Source organism: Idiotropiscis lumnitzeri, chromosome 17 (assembly GCF_059441095.1).
Source record: "Idiotropiscis lumnitzeri isolate Australia: NSW breed Sydney's pygmy pipehorse chromosome 17, RoL_Ilum_1.0, whole genome shotgun sequence".
Taxonomy (NCBI): Eukaryota; Metazoa; Chordata; class Actinopteri; order Syngnathiformes; family Syngnathidae; genus Idiotropiscis; species Idiotropiscis lumnitzeri.
In genome coordinates, this window is record NC_142407.1 from 3,654,131 (window position 1) to 3,682,058 (window position 27,928).

Here is a 27,928-nt window from a genome sequence, read left to right on the forward strand (position 1 = left end):
AAATGGGCTACTTCCCATTTAAGGTACTGTATATTTCCATACATAATGCCAGATCTAAACTCTAATGGAAACAAAAACCACTAAAAGCACTTGAGTTTTGTATGAACGGCATAATAGAATGCTGTTTTGTCTTGCATTTTGCTTTGGATGGCTATTCAATTTCGGACACTAACTTGGTTAGTGACACAGAAAAAGGAAACCAGCATTCTACCAGTAACGCTAATAGCTTCTGTCAAGTGTAATCCTGGCCACCAAATGAAGCATCAAGTTGGATTTCAGGTGCACAGTAAAGCCCCACCTGATGTGTCTTTCCTTCACTACAGGGTGTGAGGGGATGACGAGACAGTGTACATAGTAGCACTGCTCTACTCAAGACCACCTTTACTGCAGTTTATGGAGGTACAAGGAGCAACCAAAATAATATTAAATTGGTCAGCAGTTGCCTCTGCAGCAGAAAGTTAAGGTGAGTGCAATTCAATATTCATCAATATGGATGTGTAATCTTGAGGGGAATAAAGGGATTGTTAAACATTAGATTGACGACTTTCCAATTAAGATGCTTTAACAATAGATATTTACTCATGCAATACCATGTTGTGCTAAACATAAAAATATGTTATACATTGTCATTATTAATAAAGTTACAATTTAGATTAACACGTATTAAGAGGCACTGCCAGGATTTGAAAACCCAAGCTCTCACTTTTCCTTCTCTAAATCAATATTACAGCAAATTAAAAATCTGATTTTCTAAGAAGCCTCAGTCACGAGGGTCTCACAATCATCAGCACTTTCTCCAAAGAGCTAAAAGAATGGATGGCTAGTGCATATAAAGTACAGAATATAGGCTACGCATGATTTTTATTGTTTTTCTAAAATACACAAACATTGATTTTGAACAGATTATAAGATTATATTTGTTTAAAAAGTAAATCCAAGAATGGGGGTTAATTACCACCAAGGCCAATTATCTGTAAATTGCAAGTATCAAAGTCAGTGTTAATTGGATTAAGCAGAAAGAAGGAGGCACTGGATCACTTGACACAAGTGATCCAGGTCAAGGCATTTACACCCAGGAAGTTTTAAGTAAACAATCCACTTTTCGTGTTCCATTTTGTTGCTGGTGTAGGGAGATTTTTAACCAAGACAGATCCATGATTGAAATGAAAGTACAGTGCACAATCTGAGTTGCACTATCAAACAATATTTACTGTATGTTTAGGAGTTGAACAGCAGGGTGCAGCACAGCAACATGCAATATTCCTCTGATCTCCACCTCATTATAAAAAAAAATCTACTTTTGATAGAAGAAAATACTGTACAGTGGCGGGCAGTCCATTTCACACCTAGGCCTTCAGTGAAGTCCTACTTAGTCCGACTTGAATAAATCACTCTCATATTGCCATTATTTATGACACCTGGTGGAATAATATACAGAAAGACACGCACTACTGAGTGAGTGTTGGACGACCTAGCTTCTCTTGAAAGGTCCGTCTTGAAAATGGCCTCGCAAATGTATCTGAAATGAAATCCACAATTTTCTCTCCCTCGGCCAATGTGGTTTAAAAAAAGTAAGAACATATTTTAGTTACCACTTTCTGGTGTGTTGATTCCGCATAGCGCTGCCCCCTCACCAGTTATAAAACGCGTTCATCGCCTTCAGCAAAAGGCCAGCGAGAATGCTCACTGTAACCAACTCGTGATCTGATTGGCTATCGCAACTGTCCGTCAAATCTGAAAGCCCATTGACTCACAGAGAGTAGACGCCCGCACAATTGTATCCGAAGGCCTCGGACCAATAGTGCGTGCTACTGTTATTATGAAATCTGCCTGCCAACACGAGCTAGCCTAATTCTAATTGGATAAAAACGCTCACCTGAAAATACAACACTAGGATATAATAGGACATCAATGTGAAGAATATGATCATGGTTTCTTGATTACATATTAGCCTTTAACACCCTCCACTGCATAAAGGCATCTCTGATTAACATTTGCTGTTGAACAGTCCTATTATTGAGCAGGTAGTTTACAATTATTTGTCAATAGTATTAGATACCTGAGCAGACATTAGATCGGTAAAACAAGCAATACAGTTCATGACCACTGTGAGTCTATAGTTTGATTATAGGTTTAATTAATCAAACAGCATCACATTGAAACACGCTAGTAAACTTGGTAAAATAACTAAAAAAAAAATAACTAAAGCTAGTAAAATTGGCTATATGTCACGGACCTCCGTCTACAATAAGATAGGTAGCCACCCCATTTGCCAGGATGGCCGAGTGGTCTAAGGCGCCGCGTTCCGGACCCAGTCTCCCCAGGAGGCCTGGGTTCGAATCTCGAATTTCCCCATTGTGGGACTAATAAAGGCATTATTATTATTATTATTATTATTTCCCGCCTGTCACTTGCAAAATGGCTGTGTTCTTAACGCGATCGCTGCTCGATTTACCTCCTTTTTTAATTAATTTTTTACTGACGTAAGTCGAATAATTCAATCAAATTCCTCCACGTCATCATCAAAGAAGAACAAAGGATTTGGGTTTGATTTATGTAATTTCCCTCGAGTGCCAGGTCAGCAATAGCTGGTCCTTTAGGACATCGTCTTGGTCAGGTGTGTCTGTGCTGCTCTCTTTCTCGGGAGGTCTTGGCTTTCTGTCCCAAACACTTGGTCTAGAAGGGGAGAAGTCCCGCCTTTTTCGTGGCATGTACCCCATTGGTTTGACACCCTCATCCTTTGTATATGTTGCAGACAAAAGTTGCGTGATGGACATCGGTGGTTTGGAGACAGTGGTGGCCAACTCGGCCTATGTGTCAGCAAGAGGAAGCGTTGATGGCGCGGCTGCAGCTACCCTGCGAGACAAAAAGATGCGAGCCAGGCTGAAACTCCCTCATATCAGAGATTGCGAACACATGAAAGCGTCCGTCGGCAAGAACTTTGACAGCATGTGCGTGAACGAGCCCATCGGCAAGCGGCTTTTCCAGCAGTTTCTGGAGAGCGAAGTCACCCACAAAACTGCTGGAGAGCTGTGGAAGGACCTTGAAGACTATGTCCTTTGCCAAGAAAAGGACAGAGTTCAGAAGGCTCAAAAAATGGTCAATAAATACTACGAGTCGGCGTCAAAGAACTTCTGCAGCTTCCTGGACGAGAAGGCTGTCACCCGAGTGAAGGAGGACTTTAAAAATGTCCATGGTGACTTATTTAAAGAGAGCGAGAAACAGCTTATCAAACATCTGGAGACAAAGGCCATGGCTGGCTTCAAGCAGAGCATGTACTTCCTGCGTTATGTTCAGTTCAAATGGTTGGAGGGCCAGCCCGTTGACGAGGAGTGGTTCATGGACTTCAGGGTCCTTGGCAAGGGAGGTTTCGGAGAAGTGTACGCCTGTCAGGCTAAGGCCACGGGTAAAATGTACGCTAATAAAAAGCTGGATAAAAAGAGGCTGAAGAAACGCAAAGGCTACGAGGTAAAACACAAATGAACACCATAAACCAAGAGAAAGTTGGCTCATATGAAACACAAAACACAATCAGGTACATTCAAAGGCCTGAGTACAGAGGTTTAGTATTTACTGAGTGCAAAGAAGTTTGTGACTCTTTTAAAGAGCAAGAAGCTCAGCGTAATGGAGTGCTTCCATAACCAGGGAAGGATTATGATGATTATGATACTCTAAGCACTGCAAACAATGTACTACTTACTGAGATAGTCATCTGAGTGTAACTCGTCACAATAGCAGATGCTTATTCTAATGCTGTCTACAGTTCAAAGGTTCATAGTGGTAATGCTGCAGAATGGCAAATTTCACAAGATAAATTAGATAAAACGAGCTGAGGCCTATACCAACTGACTTAAAGGAGAGGTCAAACCCAAAAAAATATTTGCAATTAAATGTTCTATGCACATTCACTAGTCTAAACATGGCATTCTGGTTAATATTGTGTTTGTGGACTAAAAAACTCTGTAGTGATTAAATTTTTTTTTTTCTGTGATGAGATTTACAATAAATTGGCACGCCTCCTTTTGGAGCTTAGCTTGTTATTTTTTTCCGATTTCAGCGTCTACGTCACAGTAGGGAGGCAAGTGTTGTAATATTGCTCAAATTGTCAGTTCTTTTGTCTAAAACTGCGACCCTTTGCCACTAAAATGCAAATGTACATTTCTACTCTTGTCCACTTCAACCTGTGAAAGTATAAAAGCGTTCTGCTCAATAGTTTGGATTTATTAACGTCAAATAATGAGCTCATGTGATCACCTCCAAAAAATCCCCAAAATGCAGAAGCAATCGATTCTCCACTTACACAGGCTGAAGACGACAAGAGCAATAATGCGCACATGAACCCCAACTGGTTATATTTTGGACATTAAGCAATTTTTTTTGTTGTGTGAGGAGGCAGCCAGGCATCAATGTTTGCACCTCCCACCCCCCCATGTGTAACAACAGCTTTTGGTCGCTAAACAGACGACACAACAAAATTAGCTTCTTACAGGCGACTCGGTGCCCAGGATGCCTGGCTGTTGCCACTCATGCGCGTTCGCATCCACCACTGCTTGCAGCCAATTCATGAAGCTGTCACCGTTAAGACGTGAGTCGGCGGCGATTTTGCATATACTCCTCATCGATGAACCCTGGAGGTGGTCATCTTGAACGATGCACATCGTGGAGCGGCATGTGATTTTACTCTGTCACCACTACAGAGAGTGGTGTGTGCGCTGCCCGGAGCTGTTACATTTAAAAAAATAAAACGGCGCATTATAGTTACTCCGCATACAGTTAAAAAACTGGGGCCAATCCTCATCCAAATAAATGTACATGTCTACTCATTCCTACTTCAGTCTCTGTAAATATCCCGCCTGGTGCTTTTATGCCATGTGTCGTCACCGTGATCAGGAAAGAAGCAGTGTGCCACTTGCGAACAGCATAATCTATGTAGCTCTGCTCACTACCACAGTTACTCATTCTCGTATAAATCAGCCACAGAGAGGTTAATGCTTTTCATTTGTGAAGTGGTCATAGGTAGGGATGTCCACATGAATTTTGGTGCCAATCGATCTTCATTTTTGGACGTTACAAGCAATGAACGTACAATGATTTCCAATGGAGGGTTTGTAATCTGTCCCTTCAATGACTCTGAGCAAACTATGGTGAGCGCAAAGGGGGGCATGGCCTTATTTCTAATTAAAAGTAAGTGTTTTTCAAGTCGTCACGTATATCCTAATTCCTTCAAAATGAATTGATAAAAAAGATAATGATAACTAATTTCAGTTTCCGGTTCAAAAAATATATAATCTGAGCGTGAAAAATTGGCCATCTTGGATATTGTCCTCCGGTAACTCATATTCTGCAAACAAAATATTAATCAGAATGCCATGTTTCGACTCGTGCGCCTGGATAGAACATTTTTTTGTAAAGAAAATTTTGGGGTTGTCTTCCCCTTTAAAGGTCGACTACACCCTCATCACCAATATTTCCCAGAAAGATTGGATTGGAAACACTGTGTTGGAATTAAACACAATGCTAGAAAAATAAGTTATGTGAAGCACTATACTACCAAAGGACTTCTTCAAAAGATCTCAAAGTGACCACCTCTTTGGATGTACAGGGTAACAATGCTCATTCAGCTAATGGTGTCCTCATCCATTTTTAGGGTGCAATTGTGGAGAAGCGCATCCTTGCCAAAGTCCACAGTCGCTTCATTGTGTCGCTGGCCTACGCCTTCCAGACCAAGACTGACCTGTGCTTAGTTATGACAATCATGAACGGTGGGGATCTCAGGTGCTTTATACAAACACTGACTGCAGCTTTTCACATGCACACAAAGTTGGAACCGCTGCACTCCATAAAATAACAATGTACTATAGCTGTGATGAATGAAGTTGTCTGCATCTGCATCCATTGCTCGTTTCTCCTCCTCCTCTTATGCGTTTCTTTCAAAATTGTGCACCTGTTGGCTTCAACGTGTCAATGTTAACGATGAATAACTGCATTACCCATCATTCCCCAGGAAAGGGGCCACTGAACCATGTATTTCTTCAACCACTTAAAAAAAATGTATTCTTAGCCCTAATAAACAAAGCATTTTTTTAAGTTGTATTTGAAAGCACTAAAATTAAACATTTTTGAAAGCATATTTGAATAGTATGTGCAGAAGTGGAAATCTTGTCTTACCACATGGATTTTCATGGGAAAAACTTAAAATATCTAAAGTGTGTTTTTGGGAATATTAATTTTTGGAGTGTACCATAAAAACCTCACTGATTTACATGTCGAAAAAAAAAAATTCACATGTTTTTTGGAGGGGAAAAGCCAACCTGAGCAACCGCACTTAGTGCACATGCCGGAAACTGCCACTGAACCTACCATGCATGTTTTGGGGATGCTGGAAGAAGCCAAATCACCTAGAGAAAACCAATTAAACAAAAGAGGAAACATGTTAACTCTTTACTGTACTGGTAATAAACTGTGAGGCAGACGTACAAACAATTAGCTCAGCACGCTGCCCTAAATACACTCCCATGTTTGCTAATTAGTTCAAGTATAGATAAACCTTAAAGCTAATATACACACTAGGCCGTCAGGTGCGTCACACTTTAAGTCAGACTGTAAGAACACTTAAGAGGCTAAAGACGTCTTTGGACCACTATTCAAATAGTTGACTCCAAAGCTGCATAATGTTCTCCCTCCTCCATCAGGTTTCATATGTATAATGTGGACGAAAAAAATCCTGGTTTCAACGAGACGAGAGCTTCTTTCTACACAGCGCAGATCATCTGTGGGCTGGAGCACCTTCACCAGCACAGGATCATCTACAGAGATCTGAAGCCAGAGAACGTGCTACTCGATGATGCAGGTTCGATCTTAGGAGCAAAGATTTTTGCAAAGAGCACAAACAACCAACACAACCACGCATTGCACAATCTCACCCCCCTTTTAGGCTTTAACCACGTCCTTGTTTCACCCGGAAGATGGGTCCAGTGACCTGTGAGATTTTCCATCCGGAGAAGAAAAAAATAAACAGACTTACCATGTGAACCTCCTCAAAGAGTGGAAGGAGCGTTCAAACCAGGCTCCAAAGGAGGTCCTACTCGCGCGGAAGGAAGGAGGAGGACGACGATGATAATGAAGAGGCAGAGCGGGAGTCCTCGACTACGACGGATGCGCCTGCACTGGCACATCTGAAACCCAAGCAAGTCACAGAGATGTGCTTAATTTTCAAGACGGTGCCTTCTCTTTTTTCCGCCAGCCCAGGGAAGACGACGGTGGTAGAACATGTCATTCGTCTCAAAGAAGGACAACCAATTCGTCAGCGCCCCTACCGAGTTCCGCAACACTTGGTGGAGAGACTGGCCAAGGAGCTAGAGGAAATGCTGAAGCTTGGAGTCATTGAGCCTTCCAAGTTGGAGTGGTGCAGTCCGGTGGTTATCATCTCCAAGAAAGATGGTTCCCTCCGCATCTGCATTGACTTCTGGATGTTCAATGCGATCTCCCAGTTTGACGCTTATCCAATGCCCAGAATTGAGGACTTGCTCGAGAAGATTGGAGCAGCTAAATTTATTACCACACTCGACCTGTGCAAAGGATACTGGCAAGTTCCTCTGGAGGAGTCAAGTCGTCCTTACACAGCGTTTCAAACGCCAGCTGGACTGTTCCAGTTCATGGTCATGCCATACGGCCTGCATGGAGCACCCGCGACCTTCCAAAGACTGATGGACAACGTGCTCCGAGGATGTGACAAGTTCAGTGCGGCGTACCTTGATGATGTGGTGATTTACAGCAAAACCTGGGAAGAACATCTCCAACACTTGTCTGTGGTGCTGAGGAAACTCCAAGAGGCGGGATTAACACTGAATCCCTCAAAGTGTGAATGGGCCCGGGAGGAGACAAGATACTTGGGGTACCAGTTGGGACGAGGAGAGGTGCGTCCTCAAATGGATAAAGTGGATGCTATCCAGAACTGTCCCCGACCCCGAACCTAGAAGGAAGTTCGGTCCTTCCTTGGACTTGTTGGCTGGTACAGGAGATTCATACCACAGTTCGCAACAATTGCCGCTCCACTCACCGACCTAACATGTAAGGACAAAAAGAATCCTGTCGAATGGTCTGAGGACTGTGAAGCAGCCTTCGACAAGCTGAAAAAGCACCTGTGTTCAGCTCCCGTTCTCAAGAGTCCTGATTTTGAGAAAAGATTCTTAGTGCAGGTGGATGAATCTGCTATCGGCCTTGGTGCCGTTTTGGCCCAAGGGGAACCAGGACAAGAACATCCGATCCTCTACCTGAGCCGCAAACTTCAGCCACGGGAAACCAGGTATTCCACAGTGGAGAAAGAGGGTTTGGCCATAAAGTGGGCCTTAGAGAGCTTGCGCTACTGCCTTATGGGACGTGAGTTTGACCTGGAAACTGACCACAGAGCCCTCACATGGATCAACAGCATGAGAGACAACAACAGTCGCCTTACCAGGTGGTATCTTTCACTGCAACCCTTCAAGTTTACCATCCGGCATCAGGTGGGCAAAACGAATGTGGTGGCAGACTGCCTGTCAAGATTGCCGCACATCGTCAATCTCCTGGAGGAGGGGGATGATGTGACGGAGCAGCTCCGTCAATAAGGACGGTACAGCATGGTCCCGGGGACGCAAATGCGCACACGCATGAACTGCACATTCCCATATTGATGCATTCAATTCCATCCCGTGTAATACATACGCACCCACCTGGCACCACATCAATACCACATCAGTCACAGTTTTAATAGAGCGACCGAGGGTGCACACTTGGTAGTTTTATTATGAATGGAAGGATACATGGACACACACACGCGCGCACGTTCAATTTAACATTCACCAGTCACGAGACGCGGCAGACAACAGACACGACATAACACGACATAGAGGAAGACCAAACAGCGGGGGAGCTTCCGCGTTTCTTAAATATGTTTGTTTCGCGCGACAATTATGTCAGCTGATGCCCAAGGGGAGGGGCAAATCATATATAGAGTGAGTTGTTTGTAAAGAGGGAGAGGAGAGGTGCTGCAGTGACGGTAGTACTGGAGAGCGAGACAGTGACGCATTTTGCAACGTAGCTGACATGGTAGTTGTGGTTGAACTCCATTCAGTGCTTTTGTAAATATATAGATAGACACCCTTATTTTTGTAAATTACTATATTGTCACTTTTTCTGGGTTTTGGGACTTTTTGGGGACTTTTCACTGTGTTGCACTTTGGAAGGGCTGCACAATAAACATCGCTGTTGCACATATTCGGGCTACGCCATTTGTTTTGGAGGAGGTCGAAAAGGAACCCGCGACAAAGTGTTAGTTAGATCTGCTTTTCAGTTGACACATTGCACTTAATCTTCTTCAAAATGTTTCTCCAGAGGTTGAATGAGATGCCGCAAAAAGATAAAAACGTCAGACTGTCCCTTAGCATTACCTGCATATATGACATTGATATGCTCATGCGTCTTATCACTCAGGACACGTCCGCTTGTCAGATTTGGGCCTGGCTGTTGAACTTCCTCCAGGAAAAGACAAAACTTCCGGTTATGCAGGAACTCCCGGTAAGTGGACTAACCTTGAAAGTCAGAAAATGTCTCTTTAAATAATAATGGGCTCTGTGAGTATTCATATATAATATCCTTAAATGGTTTATTAGGCTTCATGGCTCCAGAGCTGCTCCAGAAAAAGGAATATGACTACACAGTGGATTATTTCACTCTGGGAGTCACTCTGTTTGAGATGATTGCAGCCAAAGGACCGTTCAGAATACGAGGAGAGAAGGTTGAGGACACGGGAAAAAAGATGCATCGTCTTCTGCACGAATAAGTTGCCAAATTTGCTAATTGAGCCTTTTTTCAGGTGGAGAATGACGAGGTGGCCCGCAGAATTTTAAACGATCCGGTTCCGTACACGCCCAACTTTAGCAAAGAGTGCAAGGCAATTTGCGAAGGGCTGATGGAAAAGGATCCAGGGAAACGCCTCGGGTTCAAAAACAACGAGTGCGCTGAGCTCAAGAGCCAACCCTTTTTTAAGGAGATTAATTGGGGACGTCTGGATGCAGGTGAGTTATTCCACAAAATTATCAACACACGAAAGAAAACTTAAAGTCTGCACATGTTCACCTTATCTACGACGATAAACAGATTAGGCTCAGCTACTTGATACTGCATGAACTGTTCTACACACGTTTGTCTCCATTTATGCCCATCATGCAGAGGAATTTTTGCAGCATAAGATGAGGCATCATGCATAAAGATGACTTCCTTTGCCAAAGTTTTGTTCTTAATCTTCTACCATGGAAGAAAGTTGTCAGTCAGAAACTCCACATATTTCATTATGGGGAGGTTTGTTTAAAAACATCCAAATGATTCTCTATTAGTTGATAACTTTGAAATTATGCAGAGTGCCATTTGCATAGACTAAAAACATAATTTGGAAGGTGGTATATAAATTCAGTTTATGATCCAAATTCTAAAATAAAAAGAATATAAGTAAAAATATTTCAAAGTAAAAAAACATTATGTTGTGCAAGTGTACCTAATCACTTGTCTGTTGAGTGTAACTTGGCAGAGGCATTTTAATGCAGCTACATTAGATGAGTGTTTCCGAACCTTTATAGATCCAAGGCACCCATTTAACATTTGAAAAATATTACTGCTCACCAGCATAGAATGAATGGCAACAGGTGAAAACACAAGTTTACCTTCTGCATTGTAATGGATGTGTATTCAATTGTCGCTGGAATAGAGAGGCCAGCAAAGATATATTTGTAATTACTAAAAATAGATTATTTATTTGTATTATTTTTTTTCATGAATTAATCGAATTTTTTTTTCTCAAATTTTCACCAAGGTATGCTGACTCCACCATTTGTCCCCGATCCCAGGATGGTCTACGCCAAAGATATCGACGACGTGGGCGCATTTAGCACCATCAAAGATGTGGTCATGGATAATAAAGACACAGAGTTCTTCACCGACTTCGCCTCGGGTAACGTTCCGATCCCGTGGCAGGAGGAAATGATCGAGACGGGTGTGTTTGGCGAGTTGAACATCTGGGCTGAGAACGGAAAGTTGCCTAATGACCTCGACCCAAACTATGTGGAAGCCAAAGGTGGAGGGTGTGCGATTCTTTAAAGATTTTTTTTTGCTAAATAAGGGTATCCAAATATCAAAAACGTCTGAGTTTTGCAGTGCAATTCTATACCACTGTTAAAGGGGAAGTCAACCTCAAAATTCAATAAACAGGAATATATTCTTTGCAAGCTATGATTAATATTGCATTTTCGGAATATGAGTTAAGTAGTAAAATCCATCCCTTTTTAGCCATCTCAGTGGGCGGCCATTTTGTTACTTCTGCTGACTGAAAATGGTATGAAGAACATTTTAAATGATTCTATCATTATTATTTAAAACTGATCATTACTGTATTATCGTTGTTTTTTTTTTTTTTAATTCAACTTGGCAACGGCTCTTATTAAACTGTGGAGGTGTACCAGGAAGCATATAAATGTATTTTAGTACATTATTCTCAGAAACTGAATATATGTATGTATCACATGAATATAACATTGTTTAAAAAATGTAATTAGCATTAACTTGTAATTATGTATTTGAATGCAATGCATGTGTGGACTGTGTTAGCTTTATAAGCAGTATGTATTTAACATCAGTATAATGTATAACAACTTTTTTCATATATAATAGCTAGAAGCACAATTAATAAAATCTTGCTAAGCATAAATATGAGTTCCTCGACACTGTTTTGAGGTGTGTGAAGGCTATTGGTGCGTGAGAAGTGTGACTACAATGAAGGATTACAAATCAGCATGTATGCGCACACACAAACACACACACAAGGACAGAAGTCACGTGGAAATATGATACGGCCCGACATTAACATATTCCCTTTACTTTCAGTTTATACAGTCAGATATGTTCTCTTATGACCTATTCAGGACACCAGAGTAATATGCTAACATACCTCGACCGAGTGAATGCTGCACAGGAGGCATTAGTGGTCTTCAAATCACATTTATGCACACCTGATGGAGGCATAAACAGCTGCAGTCATAGTGATCATTCATACTGATTTATTACTCCACGTATTGAAGCTGTGACCTCACCGAAACTCTTGTTACATGCTCAAATAATGACTGTTCCAAGGCATACACACTATTTAAATATCACTTGGCTGCGAGTGAACTCAAAGTAAGCCTTTTGCAAACTTCTCACAGACTGTGTGACTGAAAATCAAATTTGATCTCAAGCATGATTGTACAACGGATAGTTTCATGACTTAAAGATAGTTAGCTAATACATCATTAGAATTAGAATATCATCACATCTCCAAGTGAGAAAAGGAGACTGGGGATACACATTTCAAATATTGTTATTATTTATACTTTATTGTATAAATTATGTAACCAAAATACTGTTAGAAATGGAAATGGTGGGAAAATTTTGGTACTTTAGGACCACATTGATTTTTTTTTTTAAACAGAGAGATGGGCTAGGTGTTTAGTATATGCGGTAAAAAAAAGATGTAAATATATTCAGGAATTATAAAAATATTCTACTGTATTTGTTAAACCTGTTTGAAAGTCTTAGAAGGTGTAGTTGGTACATTTGTCTGAGTTCTGTGCAGGTTTAGTGCCCACTCGAAGTGAACGGTTCTCAGTTTCTATGTGATTCATGCAAAGTCGGCCTGGATAGTCGCCAGTAGGATAAGTGGTACTTTAAAGTGATGCATGTTAATCATTTGTATAGATCTGTCATCTTATTTTTATATCATTAAATAATTTTACAACTATTAATATGTCATTTTCTTCCATTTAAAACAATTATGTATAGATAATTTAATTCTAATTAACTAATTATCTACTAAACTACATCCAAATTCTAAATGTAACATATACTGAAAAAATGTTTATTTTCAATAAATCAACCAACAAAGATGATCTATTTTAAATATATACACACACACATACACACATCGCAAGGCACACATAGACGAACAACCATCCGCGCTCACACTCATACTAAGGGCCAATTTAGAGTCTCCAATCAACCTGCCAAGCATGTTTTTAGAAGGTGGGGGGGAAACCGGAGTACCCGGAGAACAACCCATGCAGGCATGGGGAGAACATGCAAACTCCACACAGGAAGGCCGGAGCCGAAATCAAATCTACGACCTCTGCACTGTGAGGCCATCGTGCTAACGAGTCGCCCACCGGGCTGCCCATATAAATATATCTAAATATATCAAAATATATCAAAATACATCAAAATACAAATATATATATATATATATATATATATATATATATATATATATATATATATATATATATATATATATATATAAATATATATATATATATATATATACATATATCCATCCATCCATCATCTGTACCGCTTCTCCTCACTAGGGTCGCAGGGGGTGCTGGAGCCTATCCCAGCTATCTTCGGGCAGTAGGTGGGGGACACCCTGAACTGGTTGCCAGCCAATTGCAGGGCACACAGGGACGAACAACCATCCGCGCTCGCACTCATACCGAGGGGCAATTTCGAGTGTTCAATCGGCCTGCCATGCATGTTTTTAGAATGTGGGAGGAAACCGGAGTGCCCGGAGGAAACCCACGCAAGCATGGGGAGAACATGCAAACTCCACACAGGATGGCCGGAGCCGGGATCGAACCCACGCCCGATGCTGTCTCTCACTGTGAGGCCATATATATATATATATATATATATATATATATATATATATATATATATATATATTTTGATATGGCTCTTGCATTAGATTTCAATGGATTGTGCACATGTAAGTTGTGGCTGGAAATTGTGTACCTTATATCTTCTTGCATATTTCAGATCCCACTTTTAATGATACATTTGAGCATCACCTGTGTCTGAAACACCCCAAAAAGTCCTTCAAGTTTGTCTGAAGGCTACTTTCCCTTTAAAGCAGGGTCAACGCGGACACAAGGAAAGCACATTTCAGAAGACGAAGGGAAGGGCAAGGAAATAAAATATTAACAGAAAAAGGATTATGATTTAAAGCCTGGATGTCTGCTCAATATTGTAGGTATATGACAGAACTTTGAACTTTCCTGCTGATTACTTGACAACAGTAGAAAATTTACTTTTGATAAGATACAGACTAAAACCATAAAAAAATAAAAATTAAAAATTTTTAAAAAAAAATAAACTTTTGGTCCTTACAGTTTTTTGTATCACAATGAATCTAAATAAATACACCCAAAAAGAAGCCTCTAAATATCTGCTTCTTTTTGCAGAATTCCATATCCTGATATTTCTTAAAAAAAAAATGAATACATAGATTTTTAGAATAATTTGATATTGGCCAATTTGTTTTAATGGCAACACTGTAGTATGTCAATACAATATTTGAAAAGAACAGACATCATTGTTAAATCTATATGCTCCAGTATAGAAAAAAAAGTGTGTACCTAGCCAACAATTTCAATGAATCTTTTGTGTTTCCTACTTGTTAATGCTTAACCCGTGCTAAAATAGACACATTTGCCTCCTATAAATCACCCACCAACTGCTCTTTACCCAGGTTTCAATGTGTGCTCTGGCCTCTATTCAGTCTAGTAAATTTATGAGTATTTGCTCATCGAACTTAAAATTACCTCTCGAAAATCCCAAGCTACCAATTGCTCCAAAATCACGGAGACAAGATCATATTCATCAGGAAATTTCAACTTCACAGAATAGACAAAAACATTTCCTAATTCCTCACATCACAGTTTATCTTGTAAAACAGGCAACTTTTTGGAAAAAAAAAGAGATAAAAATTGTGACAATAATACAAACATTCATTCAGACATTCATGTCCTTAAAGAAATATAAAATTCTCCAAAATGTCTTCTGAATTAAGTTGAATAAAATGTTTATATATAACATAAAGTGTCTCCAATGGGAGATCTACAAAAGACTGCAAATATGAACAGTGTCCAAAGAATCACAGTACATTTTACAAGTATTTGCATAACATAAAGCAGTGTAAAGTATTTTACAAGATCTCACCTCTGCAAGATCAAAAAGGACGTGTTGGGGGGAGTTCCTTGTATGCTTACATTTCTATGGTAACATGCCAGACACGTGAAATGTAATCAATTTTGGGCGGGAATAGCAGACATTATGTAGCTACAGCCAATAAATCAATGTTCAAATTAGTCCCAGTTTGTTTGAGTGCAAGTGGGGGAAAAAAACTTGCGTGCACTCCAAAAATGTACATTAGATACAGAAGTTGCCATTAGAGCTCCTTAAGAGGCAATATCTTGGCTGGTTAGATAGAGAACGTTACTTGTAAAGAGCATAACTTCCAAAATGAGGGACATTATTGAAATTTCCGCACTTTCTCTTGGATTTCTAGGTTGGATCATGGTTTTTGTATCATTGCAAGACCAGTATTGGAAAGAATCCACCACAGAAGGCAGCGTAATTACAACCTCCACAATATATGAGAACTTGTGGATGTCTTGTGCTAGTGACTCAACGGGGATCTATAACTGCCGAGACTTTCCATCCCTGTTTGCCCTACCAGGTAAGTTCAAGTTCATTTAAAAATCTAATTTGGTGTTCAAATTATGGTGAGTGTGCAGGCTGCTACACACAATACAAATGCATGTACAGTACCGAAGTGCTGATGATTCAGCTATATTTTAATAGCTGAGTGTGCATTATCTTTCTTTTTAAAACATCATAACGGAGTGCTGCTTGATATTCCGGAATAAGGAATGTATTTTCCTCAATATATTATGAGGCAAATGATTATAAAGACAAAACTATGGTTGCTGTAATTTAGAATTTAGATCAGCAACTTTACTTCAGTAAAACCATTCTATTCCGTATACAGTATTTGCTTAAGATAATTTTTCTTCCCAAGTTCAGTGAATAGGAATTAGAATTAAAACCTGTTGAGTGGTTATTACCGTAGTTTTAAATGTACAGTATATGAAAAAGTGATCTTTTTTTTTACCACCCTCCTGACATTTCCGTATACTCTATTGATTGTTGACTGTGCATAATTTAACATCAAAGAAACTGCTGTGATGAGCCTTAGTCTTCAACGTTTTACATTGTTTTTTAATTTGAAATTAGACAACAAACAGCTCCTTTTCGACTCTTATCTAAATCAATATGAATCTATTTGATTCAATATAAGAAAATTAGGGCATAAAAAAATAATTACGCGGGAAAAAAATTCTGTTAATCAAGTCTTGGGAGTGGCACGTACATATACATACCCATTCTATCAATGGGTTCATAAGCAAAGTGGATCAAAATTGTCTTTGTCAACCTTATGGATCTGATGTCTTCATGCGCTTTCACATTTTAATGTTCACATCCAAAAAGGATCATTTATGTCAAGCCAGTCCATCATCACATTTCACTCGAGATATCTCCTCAAATCCGGAAATAAAAATATTCAGTGTCTGCAGGACATGTGTAACAATTTAAACTATGACAAATGCCTGCTGACAGAAAAGTCTCTCTTTTTTTTTTTCTTTTTTTTAGAGCAAATGTTTTTTGTTTTTTTTTTATCAGTGGGTGGGCACACATGTTGATGCGCCCTCACCCCTCGCGACCAATGACGTTCCCCATCATCCCTCATGTAGAGGAGCCCAAACTGGGACTCGGATCCCATCAGTACTGACTGGGAATTATTGACAGTGTTCAAAGCGACTGTCAGGAGGTGACAAATAGCTCTGAGTCTATATACGTGAGTCAGCAGGTGGTGAGGTTCAACCTCACTTCCCTTAAATTGGGTAAACATACGGACTTTTGAAAAGCTTAAGGAGATGTGCGAATAATAGAGGAAATCATAAGTGGGCTGTTTGGGATTAATCATTAATTTGGAGGTTTCTCAAGCATCCTAGCTCAAGGGTTGCTGGGAAATAGAGTAATCACACAGAGAACGCTGGGCTAAAGAAAAACAACAGGTTTGTTCTTCAAGATAGTTTAGCCAGGCGACATTTGTCAGAAGTATTTCTGGAAAGACAGAGTGGATCAAGTGCAAAGGAAATCGTGGAGTTATGAATCCCGTAGTGGAAGCGTTTGCCTTCTTTTTGGGCTTTCTGGGATGGTTGATGGTCGGGATCGCTCTTCCCAATCGATACTGGAGAGTGTCAACTGTGGACGGAAACGTTATCACCACGTCTACCATCTATGAGAATCTCTGGATGTCCTGCGCTACCGACTCGACGGGAGTTCACAACTGCCGCGATTTTCCATCGTTGCTCGCACTAAGCGGTATGTGCTTGAAATGTTTAACGTTTACGCTACTACATTGGGTTGAAAAAAAACAGCATTTGTGGAAAGTAGCATGTAGCCAGCGCAGCAATTTAGGAAAGGTTAACAGAAGGCGATTTTAATTGAACTTTTCAGTGGAGATGATGAGATTTCTTGAGTTGTTTGTTAGTCTTGACCACACTATCATCTGTGTTTCTTTGAAAACAGTCACATCCCTCAACAGGTGATGATCTTTGGTAAACAGCAGGTAATATAAGATGGGCATTATAAAAATAAAACATGATGAAAGGAGATGAACGAGAATAACCCCAGTAAAAAAAAAAAAAAACGACTGAATGTTTTTTTTCACGGCCTCTAGCTCGTAACTGTTAGAGTTGCTACGCAGCGACCATGTGCTCACAAGATAATATTGTTTTCAAGATTGTGTGCTGAATGGTAGAAAAAAAGAATACTTAATTTTTTGTGATTGTATTGTGGCTGGTGTTTAGTCGCATTTCAGATTTTGTTTTTCTTTTTAAAGACTTTCATGTTTGTGAGTAAGTTTCCAGTAGGGGGCGCAACCTATATTTACCACTGCAACCCATTGTCATTATTAAAGATTGATTTTATGAATAGATTTTATGAATACAAAGAGATTCATGTAATCAAATGTTTGTTATTGAACAACTCAAATATCTGATCAATCAAATTTTATTTATTAGTGCCACTTCAATTGTGATTTTCGTTTTGCTGTCGCTGTGTGTTGCATTACCAATAAACAATTTGTACCTTCATGTTTGTGTGCAGGGTACATACAAGCATCTCGAGCATTGATGATCGCTGCCATTGTGTTTGGGACATTTGGGCTTATGGGAACTCTGGTCGGAATGCAGTGCTCGAAAATCGGAGGAGAAAACTATGTTCTGAAGGGGAGGATTGCTGCAATTGGAGGGGCGTTCTTCTTACTACAGGGTAAGAACAAAGATGGAGGGATGAATAACTTCAATAATACAAAACAGAGCAGGTCAACAAAGGCCAAAAATCCTAGTTTGAAACAAAATACAAACATTTGAGTTTTAAAAAAATGTCTTGATCAAAACAAACCATGTTCTCCTATTCCTATGCCCCACCCCTTCATAAAGTTAAGTGCAAATAGGTTAAGTGGCTTTTGCGTAATCGTACTTGCTCAAAAACAAACCTGCAGGGGCTGAAAACAACTCCTCAACGTAGGTTTCACAATAATTGTTTCGTCGTAGCTGTCATAGAGATTTAAATTCTTTCCATACGACAAAATGACAATCACCCCATTATTACCCCCAACACCTGAAAAGCTAACATGTCAGGTACTCTAATCTGTGTATACAAGAGACAAGCTATCTTAAAGTGGATGGCCAGTTCAAAGGGTTATCGTTAGTCTCATACACAAAAGTCTCGTCTTATCAAATAGTGTTAAAATAGGCCAATCCGTGTAAAATACAGAACGTGATGCAGTGAGAGTGGCCATCTCTGCACTGCAGTTTTTCAAATTATTTGAGTATGTTACCAAATTAACTCAATATTAGCTTTTACAAAGTGAAAACATCCAAATACAGTTGACAATCAGTATTCATATTCTAGTCTGAATTCTACAGGGAATAAAGTGGAAAGAAAGTAGTAATCTATAGGGATGGCAATAGACTAGAGAGTGGTTGGGGAAGTTAAGAATTAAATTAAGTTATGAATGCGTGTGTGCGTGCGTGTGGGGGTGTGCGTGTGTGTGTGTGTGGGGGGGGGGGTGTTAGTGTGTGTGTGTGTTTTTTAAAAAGAAAATATTGGTTCTGGTACTTTTTCAATGGTAGCTTTCATATAATATCTTCTGAACACAACAACCTATTCCTGTTGTGTGACTGTCAAACAATAAGGTTATGAGTGGGGAACGAATCACAACAGACAGACTGAGTCGCAACCAGTGGGGAGTGGACCATGAATGTTTGAACAACTAATCTAGGACAAAGTGGCTGATGGATAAAATAGCATACACAAGCATAGCAATGAGTCAAAGCCACACACCAAAATAGTTCAAGTCATACGAACTTTCAGAGAAACATTCACTAAAATGAGCTAAAATAATTTGCATGTCGTTGTTTAAAGGCATACACAATAACAACTAATGTTACTCCTACTTAGTGGTGCCACTAACAGCCATTTTATGTCTGTTAAAGGGGAAGTCAACCCCCCAAAATTATTTGCAATAATATGTTCTACGTGCCTTCATTGGTCTAAACATGGCATTCTGATTAATATTGCATTTGTGGAATATGAGTTAAGCAGAAAATTCCACCCGTTTGTATCTATCTCAGGGACGGCCATTTTGTCACTTCTGTCGACTGAAAATGACATCACAGTTGCTCAGGGTTCAGGTAACGAACAATCATGGCACACCTTTTCTAAAGCTGAGCCATGATTGGTCGTTACCTGACCAACTGTGATCATTTTCAGTCGACAGCAAGTGGCAAAATGGACTGGGCGGAGTTTACCACTTAACTCATAATCCACATCTGCAATTTTAATGGGAGTGCTGTACTAGTGAGGCTGAATTTTGCAATTTTTTGGGTAGACTTCTCTTTTAACTGGCAATTGAGCGTTTCTTTGTGTAACACAACATTGTGGAAAACAATTGTATTTATTCTTGTTTGTAAAGTTCCAGACAATAATGCTGTAAGAAGGAAGAAATACAGTTTCAGTGTAGATACAGAGCAACATACGAGTGGCGTGTAATAGAACAGAATAGACGACATGTCACTGTCAAAGTTGCAAAAACAATGAAGAAAATCTGTTCTCAACAATCATTAATAGTTATTTTCAGCCATTACTATACAAATCTAAAGTGAACATATTGAAACACCCCTTTGTTTGTATTTTAAAGTTGTTGTCAGAAGCAAATTAAAAGATTCATATTTTTTGTCCAGAAGGGATGAAAATTGACACGTCTTATGGAATTAGGGCATAGCCATCACTTAACAAATTGTTATCCCCATAGGCTAATGAAATGGAAATATCCCATTTCAAAAGCAAGAAAGTGGTTCAACGTAATTTATTTAAACAGCATGTTGCCTCTATTAAAGATGAAAAATTCTTAAACCATATTGTGAGCTTTTCTAGGTATGTGCACCATGATTGCTGTGTCCTGGTATGCAGCCAACATCACACAGGAGTTCTTTGACCAGTTCTATCCAGGGACAAAGTGAGCGTGCATGATTGATTTTGAAGGTTAACATGACACAGATCGGATAATTTCGTTTGACGTTACAGGTACGAGATTGGAGAAGGTTTATACATCGGCTGGTCCTCAGCCGTACTTGCTCTGTGTGGAGGTGGCTGTCTGATGTGTTCATGCAGTTGTAAGGAGCCGGGTGAAAAAATGTACGTATGACAGAAAACACTTTCCCTGAGTACAGTGAGCATGACTAACCACATCTTTTGACTCTGTCAGGCCTTATCCATACCAGCCGTCCTCCCGGGGACGGGTGCTGTCCACTACATCCCGGTCTGCCCCCAGCAACTATGGAAGAAATGCTTACGTATGACACGTTACTGGAGCGCAAGGAGAGTTGAACACATAACAAAGCATTTGCAATAAGAAGACAGGATTAAATATTGAAATGTGCACTCAAATCTGAACCCTTTTTTGGTACTCATTTTGAACTATAAGTTGTAACGTTAATGCACAGTGATCTTTATGCTGCCATTCTAAAGTACTGACTATTACAGGACAGTCGTGTAGCAGTAAAGATAACAGTATCTAAAGAGCAATGACAACATGATCAGTATAATAGCTACTGTGCATTAGGAACCTGCATGGAAGTAGTGGTGGATTGAAAACAAGTGATTTTTTCCAAAACATGATCAAGATATATTACAATAATTAACTTTGTATTTATTTATTTTTCACACAAATAGAGGAAAGTAAACGTGTGTTTTCTCTTCAAATGTTATGGAATCAAACATCCTGACTGAAATTTTAGATGTCATCCCAACAACCCTTTCACAATAAGGTTGAGCAAAAAAAAACTAAAAGTAAGATCACTGTGAATTTGATGTATTAAGGGAACATATTTATATTTATGACATATCTGTCATATGGGGAAATACACTTTTGCTTCTGTAATTTGCATTGTTTTGTAAACAAATAAAAAATTTTTTGGAGCAATTCTGATGGGGGTTTCTATTCGATGGCACTTAATTACAACGTACAGTCAGTAGATGTAAACAAGTGTGTGCCTCACCTCAAAAGTTCTATTTGGTGATGATGCCCCCTGTGGGAAAAACGTTAAATCACAACTAGGTTTGTTTAATAATAAATAAATGAATGAATAAATGTTACCTTTACTAACTGTAAGCGTGGAAGCACAACTGGACCATCTTATTATTATGATATAATATGATATGATATAATCTAATTTTTTTCCCACTACTAAAATTGTGACGGCTCTGTTATGGTTATCCACTTGTTCATAGAATATCTTGATATATGCTAAAATAGAAGTCATTACTTTTCAAATTTACTGATACGTTAATCTTTAAGCACAGTATTATTTCTTAATATTTAAAATTATGTTTACATGCAGTCATGTAGAGGAAAACATTTCTAGTGGTTGAATGTTATGTTTGATTAATTTCTGACTTCTCGGACCAACCCAGTGAGCCAGATTAAATTTTGAATTGTGAAAAAAGAGTGCGTTAAATTATCTTTAAATTCCTCATTCATGTTCAAAATGGTAATTAATCAAGAGCACCCTGAAAGTGAAAGATTCAGGGCCTATTTTCATAGACTGGTGCACATGCGCTTGCCGTACAGGCAAAACCTCATTTTTGCCCAAGCGCAAGTCTAGTCTGCCATGTTTTGGGCCGTGTTGCGCTAGTCTGGACGTTCCGGCGCATGGAGTTGGCTCGTCTCTGATTCTTCCGATTATTTGGTAACAGAAAATAGCCTGTGCTTAGCATAAAACCAGGTGTATTGTCATTGGCCAGGCCAATGGTATTTCTCAGCGTGTTTGCAAATTTGTAGACGCGTTACGCCTCACTGAGTGTTCCTGCCGTGGCCCCCAGCACATCTGCAAATTCGGTAACAAAAAGTAGACTGGATTTTAGATTAAAAGCAGGCCCAACTTGTGGTGCCGATAAGTGTGAGGCGCTCCCTGGACGTGTGGTGGATGTCACTAGATTTCACTCATAAATATGACAACAGTGTGGGAAAATCAGTCTAAATTATTGTGGAAATCAATTCATCGACCAAATTACAATAATTATCATCTTAAAAATATTTTAACAGCTCCGCCGCTGTTGGGGGTGCGGTTCACAAACACATGCCGATAGAGGGTGCAAGGCTGTCTCCACTTGCCCTTGTCAAATGCATGGACGATGACATCATCCACAAGGGGAGATCTTGCAGGGAGTTCAATTTTGTTTACAAAATGTCAAGCGCAGCATACCTGGGTGTACCGCGCTCCGAGCACCCTGATTTTCATGCAAATGAGGGATGCTGTGAGGATTGGCCGCGAAAAGGTTACTTAAATCCCACAACGGCGCAAACGCATCATTACGCCCAATCCTACTGTTACTTCATGATATCATTTTTTTTCTCATTTTTTATGACTGATACTGAATCCATGACTTTTTTGTTAAACACTGTATAATCAGAGTTGAGAAAAATGAGACAAACAAGGTTGAAACTTTATTTAAAGCAGAAAATATTTATGCCAGAATTTTAAAATATATGTATATATATGATTTAATGAGCAGAAAAAAAAATATATTTTAATTCTTTGGGACATCATTTCCCAAATCGTCCAGGCTTTGCTCATCAAAACGTATTACATGCCACCCCTCCTTGACAGTAAGATCCTGAGCACCTCTTGCAGCATAAAAACCGAGTGATGGAGTGTTCCAATCCCACGTGTTCAATTGCAGGTATGCACAATGCTTCTCTTTGGCCACCTGCACAAATGTGAAAGTGCTTTCGAGTCTAAACATGTTACCTGTGTGAAGTTGCACACAGGTGTCCATGATTAACACGAGGGTTGGGCAATTCCGGTCCTCGAGGGCCGGTATCCTGGATGTTTTACATGTCTCCCTACTCCAACACAAGTGATTCAAATGATCAGCTCATCAGCAACCTCTTCAGAAGCTGGATAAAGATCCTCATTTCAATTAGGTGCGTTGGAGGAGGGAAACAGACATAAAACATCTAGGATACCGGCCCTCAAGGACCGGAGTTGCTCTGCTTAAGACTGACCATGCAGGTAGAGTTATATTTAGTCTACAGCAGGGGTCTCAAACTCGCGGCCCGCGGCCATTTGCGCCCCCCCCCCCTTATTATGAAAGTTTAATGTTCGTGCGGCCCGCGAATTTGATATGACTGGCACTTTACACTGTAAAGTGCCAGTCTGTAGTTATAAAGCTTTAATTACAGTGTAATTAAAGCTTTATAACTACAGAAGTAGGCCTACTCATCCCAGAACTATGGTTTATGCTTAGGATCTCTGCTATTTGACAAGATTTTGATTTGATTGACAGGAGACCCATGCGCGAACAGGATGTGCAGTCTGACGGAGCTTTGCATCAGCACTAGCACAGACGGGACTAATTATAAAATGTAGGATTACCTGGTCACAGTGGATAAAATTGAACCGCGGATTATTGTTGGGCACATCTTCAGCTTTAAAACGAGGGTAGGATTGTAATTTTTTTTCGATGTTTTAGTAGGGGTTTGATTGATGAATGTTCCACTCATGTTCAGGACAATTCATGTTCAGAAGAAGATTAAAGAACTGTTAATACAGACATTTGACTCATTATTATTATTATTATTATTATTTATTATGGATTAATTTTCTTATTAATTCCTTATTTATTTTCTTATTAATTCCTTATTTATTTTTAAATCTTATTTTGTGTTAAAAAATAAAAATAAAGACATTTGAGAAGATTAGATTTTTTTTATTTTTTTCTTGCGGAAAACCTGATGCGGCCCAGCCTCACCCAGAGTCTGCCTCTAGTGGCCCCCAGGTAAATTTAGTTTGAGACCCCTGGTCTACAGCAATCATACCTTAGCAATAGTGCTAAGTAGACAGTTTCCAATGCCAAATCGTGACAAAGACGTCAATAAACTGATGAGGCAGAAAATATGTACGCTCCAAACTTGACTCTAAATATAAAAAGGTGGTGTGTTTAAAAGGCATTGCCTTACAACGGTATCTTGCAAAAATAACAACACCCCTTGAATTTGAAATTTTCATTTTACAAACACAAATGTACATTTATTTAATCAGGATTGCATGTGATAAACCAACACAAAAAGTGTTATACTAAAATAAATCTTCCTTGAAAAGCTACCGTCTTATTGAATGTAAATTATTAGCTCAAGGGATTACATTCCACATTGAAGGACACTAAAGGACTCATCCTCCATTTCTGACAGTGAGGTGAATATTTACTAACAACACTGCAAACCCGTATTTTACCTCGGAATTCAGGCATCACATAAAAATCCTCCAAATACATCGACCTCCCCTTCCATGAGCTATATATGTAAAAATAAAAGCCGTATCCAATGGTGGTGAATCCTAATGGGACATGAAGAGACTGCTGTCATCAAAATAAGAGGACAGAAAATACTGCACTTCAAATTGCAAGGCTGGGATTGACATGCAATAATAATTGCACTTGACCACTGCATTATTTATATTTTAATTCAGTTAGATTTCACCTGCAAATGTCTCACAGGAGGACCTGACCCAAGGTGCAAACATGTCATGACTAACTACTGTACTAGGTCAATGAGCTCCTTCTTCCTTAAATAATAATAATAATAATTAAAAAAAAGGAATAAAACTATCAATTTGGTAATTTTACTACCGATTGGCTTTGCAAACAGTTCGGGGTCTACCCCGCCTACTGCTCTAAGACAGATGTGATAATGTCCAGCACACCCGCAATCCTCATGAGGATTGAGCGTGTCAGCTGATGGCTAAAACTACCAGCAAAGTGATTGTTACAATTTAGATGTTGTTTTGACATTTTTTTTCAACATAAATAAAAGGATATTATGCGATTTGAAACAAATAACCCCTCCATAATGTATTTCTGCAATAGTGAATAGACGAAAATTAATCCAATGTTTCATTCAAATATTAGCACATCTTAGATGCATGAATTAACATACAAACATTTTACCTCCAGACGATTTGTTCTTTTCTGGTACCTCTGCGATAAGACATTCAAATAGAGGATTCCGGCAGAAACCATGACGCTCCAGGTGCTAAGTCATACAGGTTAACTATAAATATAAATATAAAATATAAAAAAATAAATAAATAAACAAATACTAAATTATCGACTTCTCTACTATTTGGAAATGGAGCCTATCACAGCTATCTTCGGGCAGTAGGCAGGGGGCAGGGGCACACCCTGAACTGGTTGCCAGTCAATTGCAGGGCACACATAATCGAACAACCATCCACGCTCACACTCATACCTAGGGGCGATTTAGAGTGTTCAATCAACCTGTCATGCATGTTTATGGAATGTGGGAGGAAACCAGACTAGCCGGAGGAAACCCATGCAGGCACGGGGAGAACATGCAAACTCCACACAGGAAGGCTGGAGCTGGAATCCAACCCTCGAGCTCTGCACTGTGAAGCCATCATGCTAACCAGTCCACCACCCCTTCATTATCTTAATATCCTAAATTACTAAACTAAACAATTATATTAGAATCTGTTATCACCTTTGTATGATATCTTAATTTGATCAGCCATCTTTCCATACGTGGCCAACTCCTGGAAAAAAAAATAAAAAGCTCTTGCGGCATTATTATGCAGCTTCTAATATATTTTCTATCCATCCACGTAAAACTTCCACTGTGCTCTCTTCTCATCATGAATTGTGAACGTGCGACACTCACCATTGTCATTCTTCATATGTCTTTGCAGTCTCCTTTAGTCACAGGACGGATGTTGAAGTTCATGTTTGCAGAATAGTAGCAGAATAGTACTGGAGTCACGTTGAGTGCACTTCACACGTTCAGCTCACTCGGCCCCTGACTGTAGTCCTAGTACTGCATTCGAGGAAGGTGGGAAATCGGAATCATCCCGCCCGGATTGTCCCAATTCCAACTTTGTAGCACTCGAGGTGAGTGTAAACAATGGCTCATTCTAATATATTATTTGTTGTTCTGGTTCACCACAACACATGTTTACTTCCAGCAAATCTTCATAATCTTCCATAATTTACATAAGGAACATTGTATCTACAAAACTTTTTTTTTATTTTAATTTTTATTAGTTTGATAAAATATGGATATATACAATACAGCATTTAATAATGTGGAGACCAGCTATTCTTCCAAAGCAGCTAAATTATATATATTTTGGCTATTGTAGCTTTTAAAGGGATGCTTGGATGAGCTTAACATTAGCTCTTATATAATGGGTTTGCATGTACTAAATTGCCCCCCCAACACCCCAAAAGACTTTTTTTTGTCATGAGATTTAAGAAAAATTGGCACACCCCCTTTTGGGCTTGCCTTGTTATTTTTTTCCAGTTTCAGTGTCTACGTCACAGCAGGGAGGCAAGCGAGGTAATATTGCTCGCTTCGTCAGTTCTGTTGTCTAAAAATGGTGACCGATCGCCAACAAAATGCAAATGTACATTATTAATCTTGTCCACTTCAACGTGTGAAAGTATAAAAATGTTCTGAACAATAGTTTGGATTTATTGACAGCAAGTGTGAGCTCATGTGATCACCCCCACAAAAATCCAAAATACCGTGCCGATCTCTCCTCCACTTACACAGGCTGAAGCAGACAAGAGCAAGAATGCGCACACGAGCCCCGACTGGTTGTATTTCGGACATTTAGCTACGGTAAAGTCCTGTCAACTTACAGGAGGCGGCCGACAACAGGCAGCCAGCAGGCAGTCATGGATCTTTATTCGTCATACGTCATTCATTACATGCATTCATTTATTTTCACAATGTTGTATATAAAACTAAATATTGCCATAACATTGTGAAAAATGGTTTCCCTCTGAAGCTTAATTATCAACAGGAATCCAGCACACCACCACCTAACTAGAAATTAACTTCCTGCCGGCTGCTGTCAGACTGTTGAACAAGAACATTGGGTCAAGCCTACAAACGGGCGGGCATTTGTGCAATTGTGCAGTCCTAGGAAGCAATACACACTACACTCAAAAAAGCAACATGGGTGTCTGTTATAACAACAAAAGTGTAACATGTAGATTCTATTTGATTTATTCATGTTTAGCGGTTAAACATTTTCTAACATAACTGGCAAAATCCTTAAAACTGCATGATTGCTTCATGTCAATGCAACCTAAAGGGTTTGGATTGGACTCACATATGCACTACCTCTCCAGTGCAGAATGTAGCAGTAACGTGCAACAGACCCTTTTCATCAGGTAAGAATTTGCGCCATTGTGTAAAGAAGACCCATGACAGAAAGTGCTGACATTTCACTCACGCCAATTGAATCCGCTTGCGTCAATCAATAATTAAACAATCTATGGGAAGAAACATGTAAATCAGTAAGTTCATTTTCACTTTTATTCTCTGTGATGTTTATTTTTGTTTTGGAAAATTAGATAAGATTTATGTCCACTA

The 27,928-nt window shown here is 39.5% G+C and overlaps 2 protein-coding genes and 1 long non-coding RNA gene across 3 annotated transcripts; 2 read left to right on the forward strand and 1 right to left on the reverse strand.

Moving 5' to 3' along the window:
- Positions 1-304: 304 nt before the first annotated feature.
- On the forward strand, positions 305-11,737 carry grk1b (G protein-coupled receptor kinase 1 b). Its single transcript, XM_088280328.1, has 8 exons — positions 305-463; positions 2,756-3,468; positions 5,648-5,775; positions 6,693-6,850; positions 9,472-9,555; positions 9,651-9,775; positions 9,854-10,055; positions 10,847-11,737. The coding sequence occupies exons 2-8, from the start codon at positions 2,770-2,772 to the stop codon at positions 11,128-11,130; spliced, it is 1,680 nt and encodes a 559-aa protein (XP_088136454.1). The 5' UTR covers positions 305-463; positions 2,756-2,769; the 3' UTR covers positions 11,131-11,737.
- Positions 11,738-17,069: 5,332 nt separating this feature from the next.
- Positions 17,070-20,831, forward strand: LOC148319754 (claudin-15-like). The gene is made up of 5 exons (XM_088280330.1): positions 17,070-17,286; positions 18,073-18,237; positions 20,407-20,488; positions 20,557-20,667; positions 20,738-20,831. Exons 1-5 carry the CDS (start codon positions 17,070-17,072, stop codon positions 20,829-20,831), a joined length of 669 nt encoding a protein of 222 aa, XP_088136456.1.
- A 2,897-nt stretch (positions 20,832-23,728) lies between these two features.
- Positions 23,729-26,411, reverse strand: LOC148319755 (uncharacterized). The gene is made up of 3 exons (XR_015839654.1): positions 26,210-26,411; positions 26,033-26,084; positions 23,729-25,582 (listed from the first exon to the last, which is right to left on the reverse strand). It is a non-coding gene; the product is annotated as an uncharacterized LOC148319755 (long non-coding RNA).
- Between the last annotated feature and the right edge of the window lie 1,517 nt (positions 26,412-27,928).

Bases quoted from the DNA above. Each gene is read 5' to 3' on its own strand.
- grk1b (XM_088280328.1), top strand. From the start codon at position 2,770: ATGGACATCGGTGGTTTGGAGACAGTGGTGGCCAACTCGGCCTATGTG. The intron at 6,851-9,471 runs GTTCGATCTTAG...CTTATCACTCAG, and splicing joins CGTGCTACTCGATGATGCAG to GACACGTCCGCTTGTCAGAT. The intron at 9,556-9,650 runs GTAAGTGGACTA...ATGGTTTATTAG, and splicing joins CGGTTATGCAGGAACTCCCG to GCTTCATGGCTCCAGAGCTG.
- LOC148319754 (XM_088280330.1), top strand. From the start codon at position 17,070: ATGAATCCCGTAGTGGAAGCGTTTGCCTTCTTTTTGGGCTTTCTGGGA. The intron at 17,287-18,072 runs GTATGTGCTTGA...GTTTGTGTGCAG, and splicing joins ATCGTTGCTCGCACTAAGCG to GGTACATACAAGCATCTCGA. The intron at 20,668-20,737 runs GTACGTATGACA...TGACTCTGTCAG, and splicing joins AAGGAGCCGGGTGAAAAAAT to GCCTTATCCATACCAGCCGT.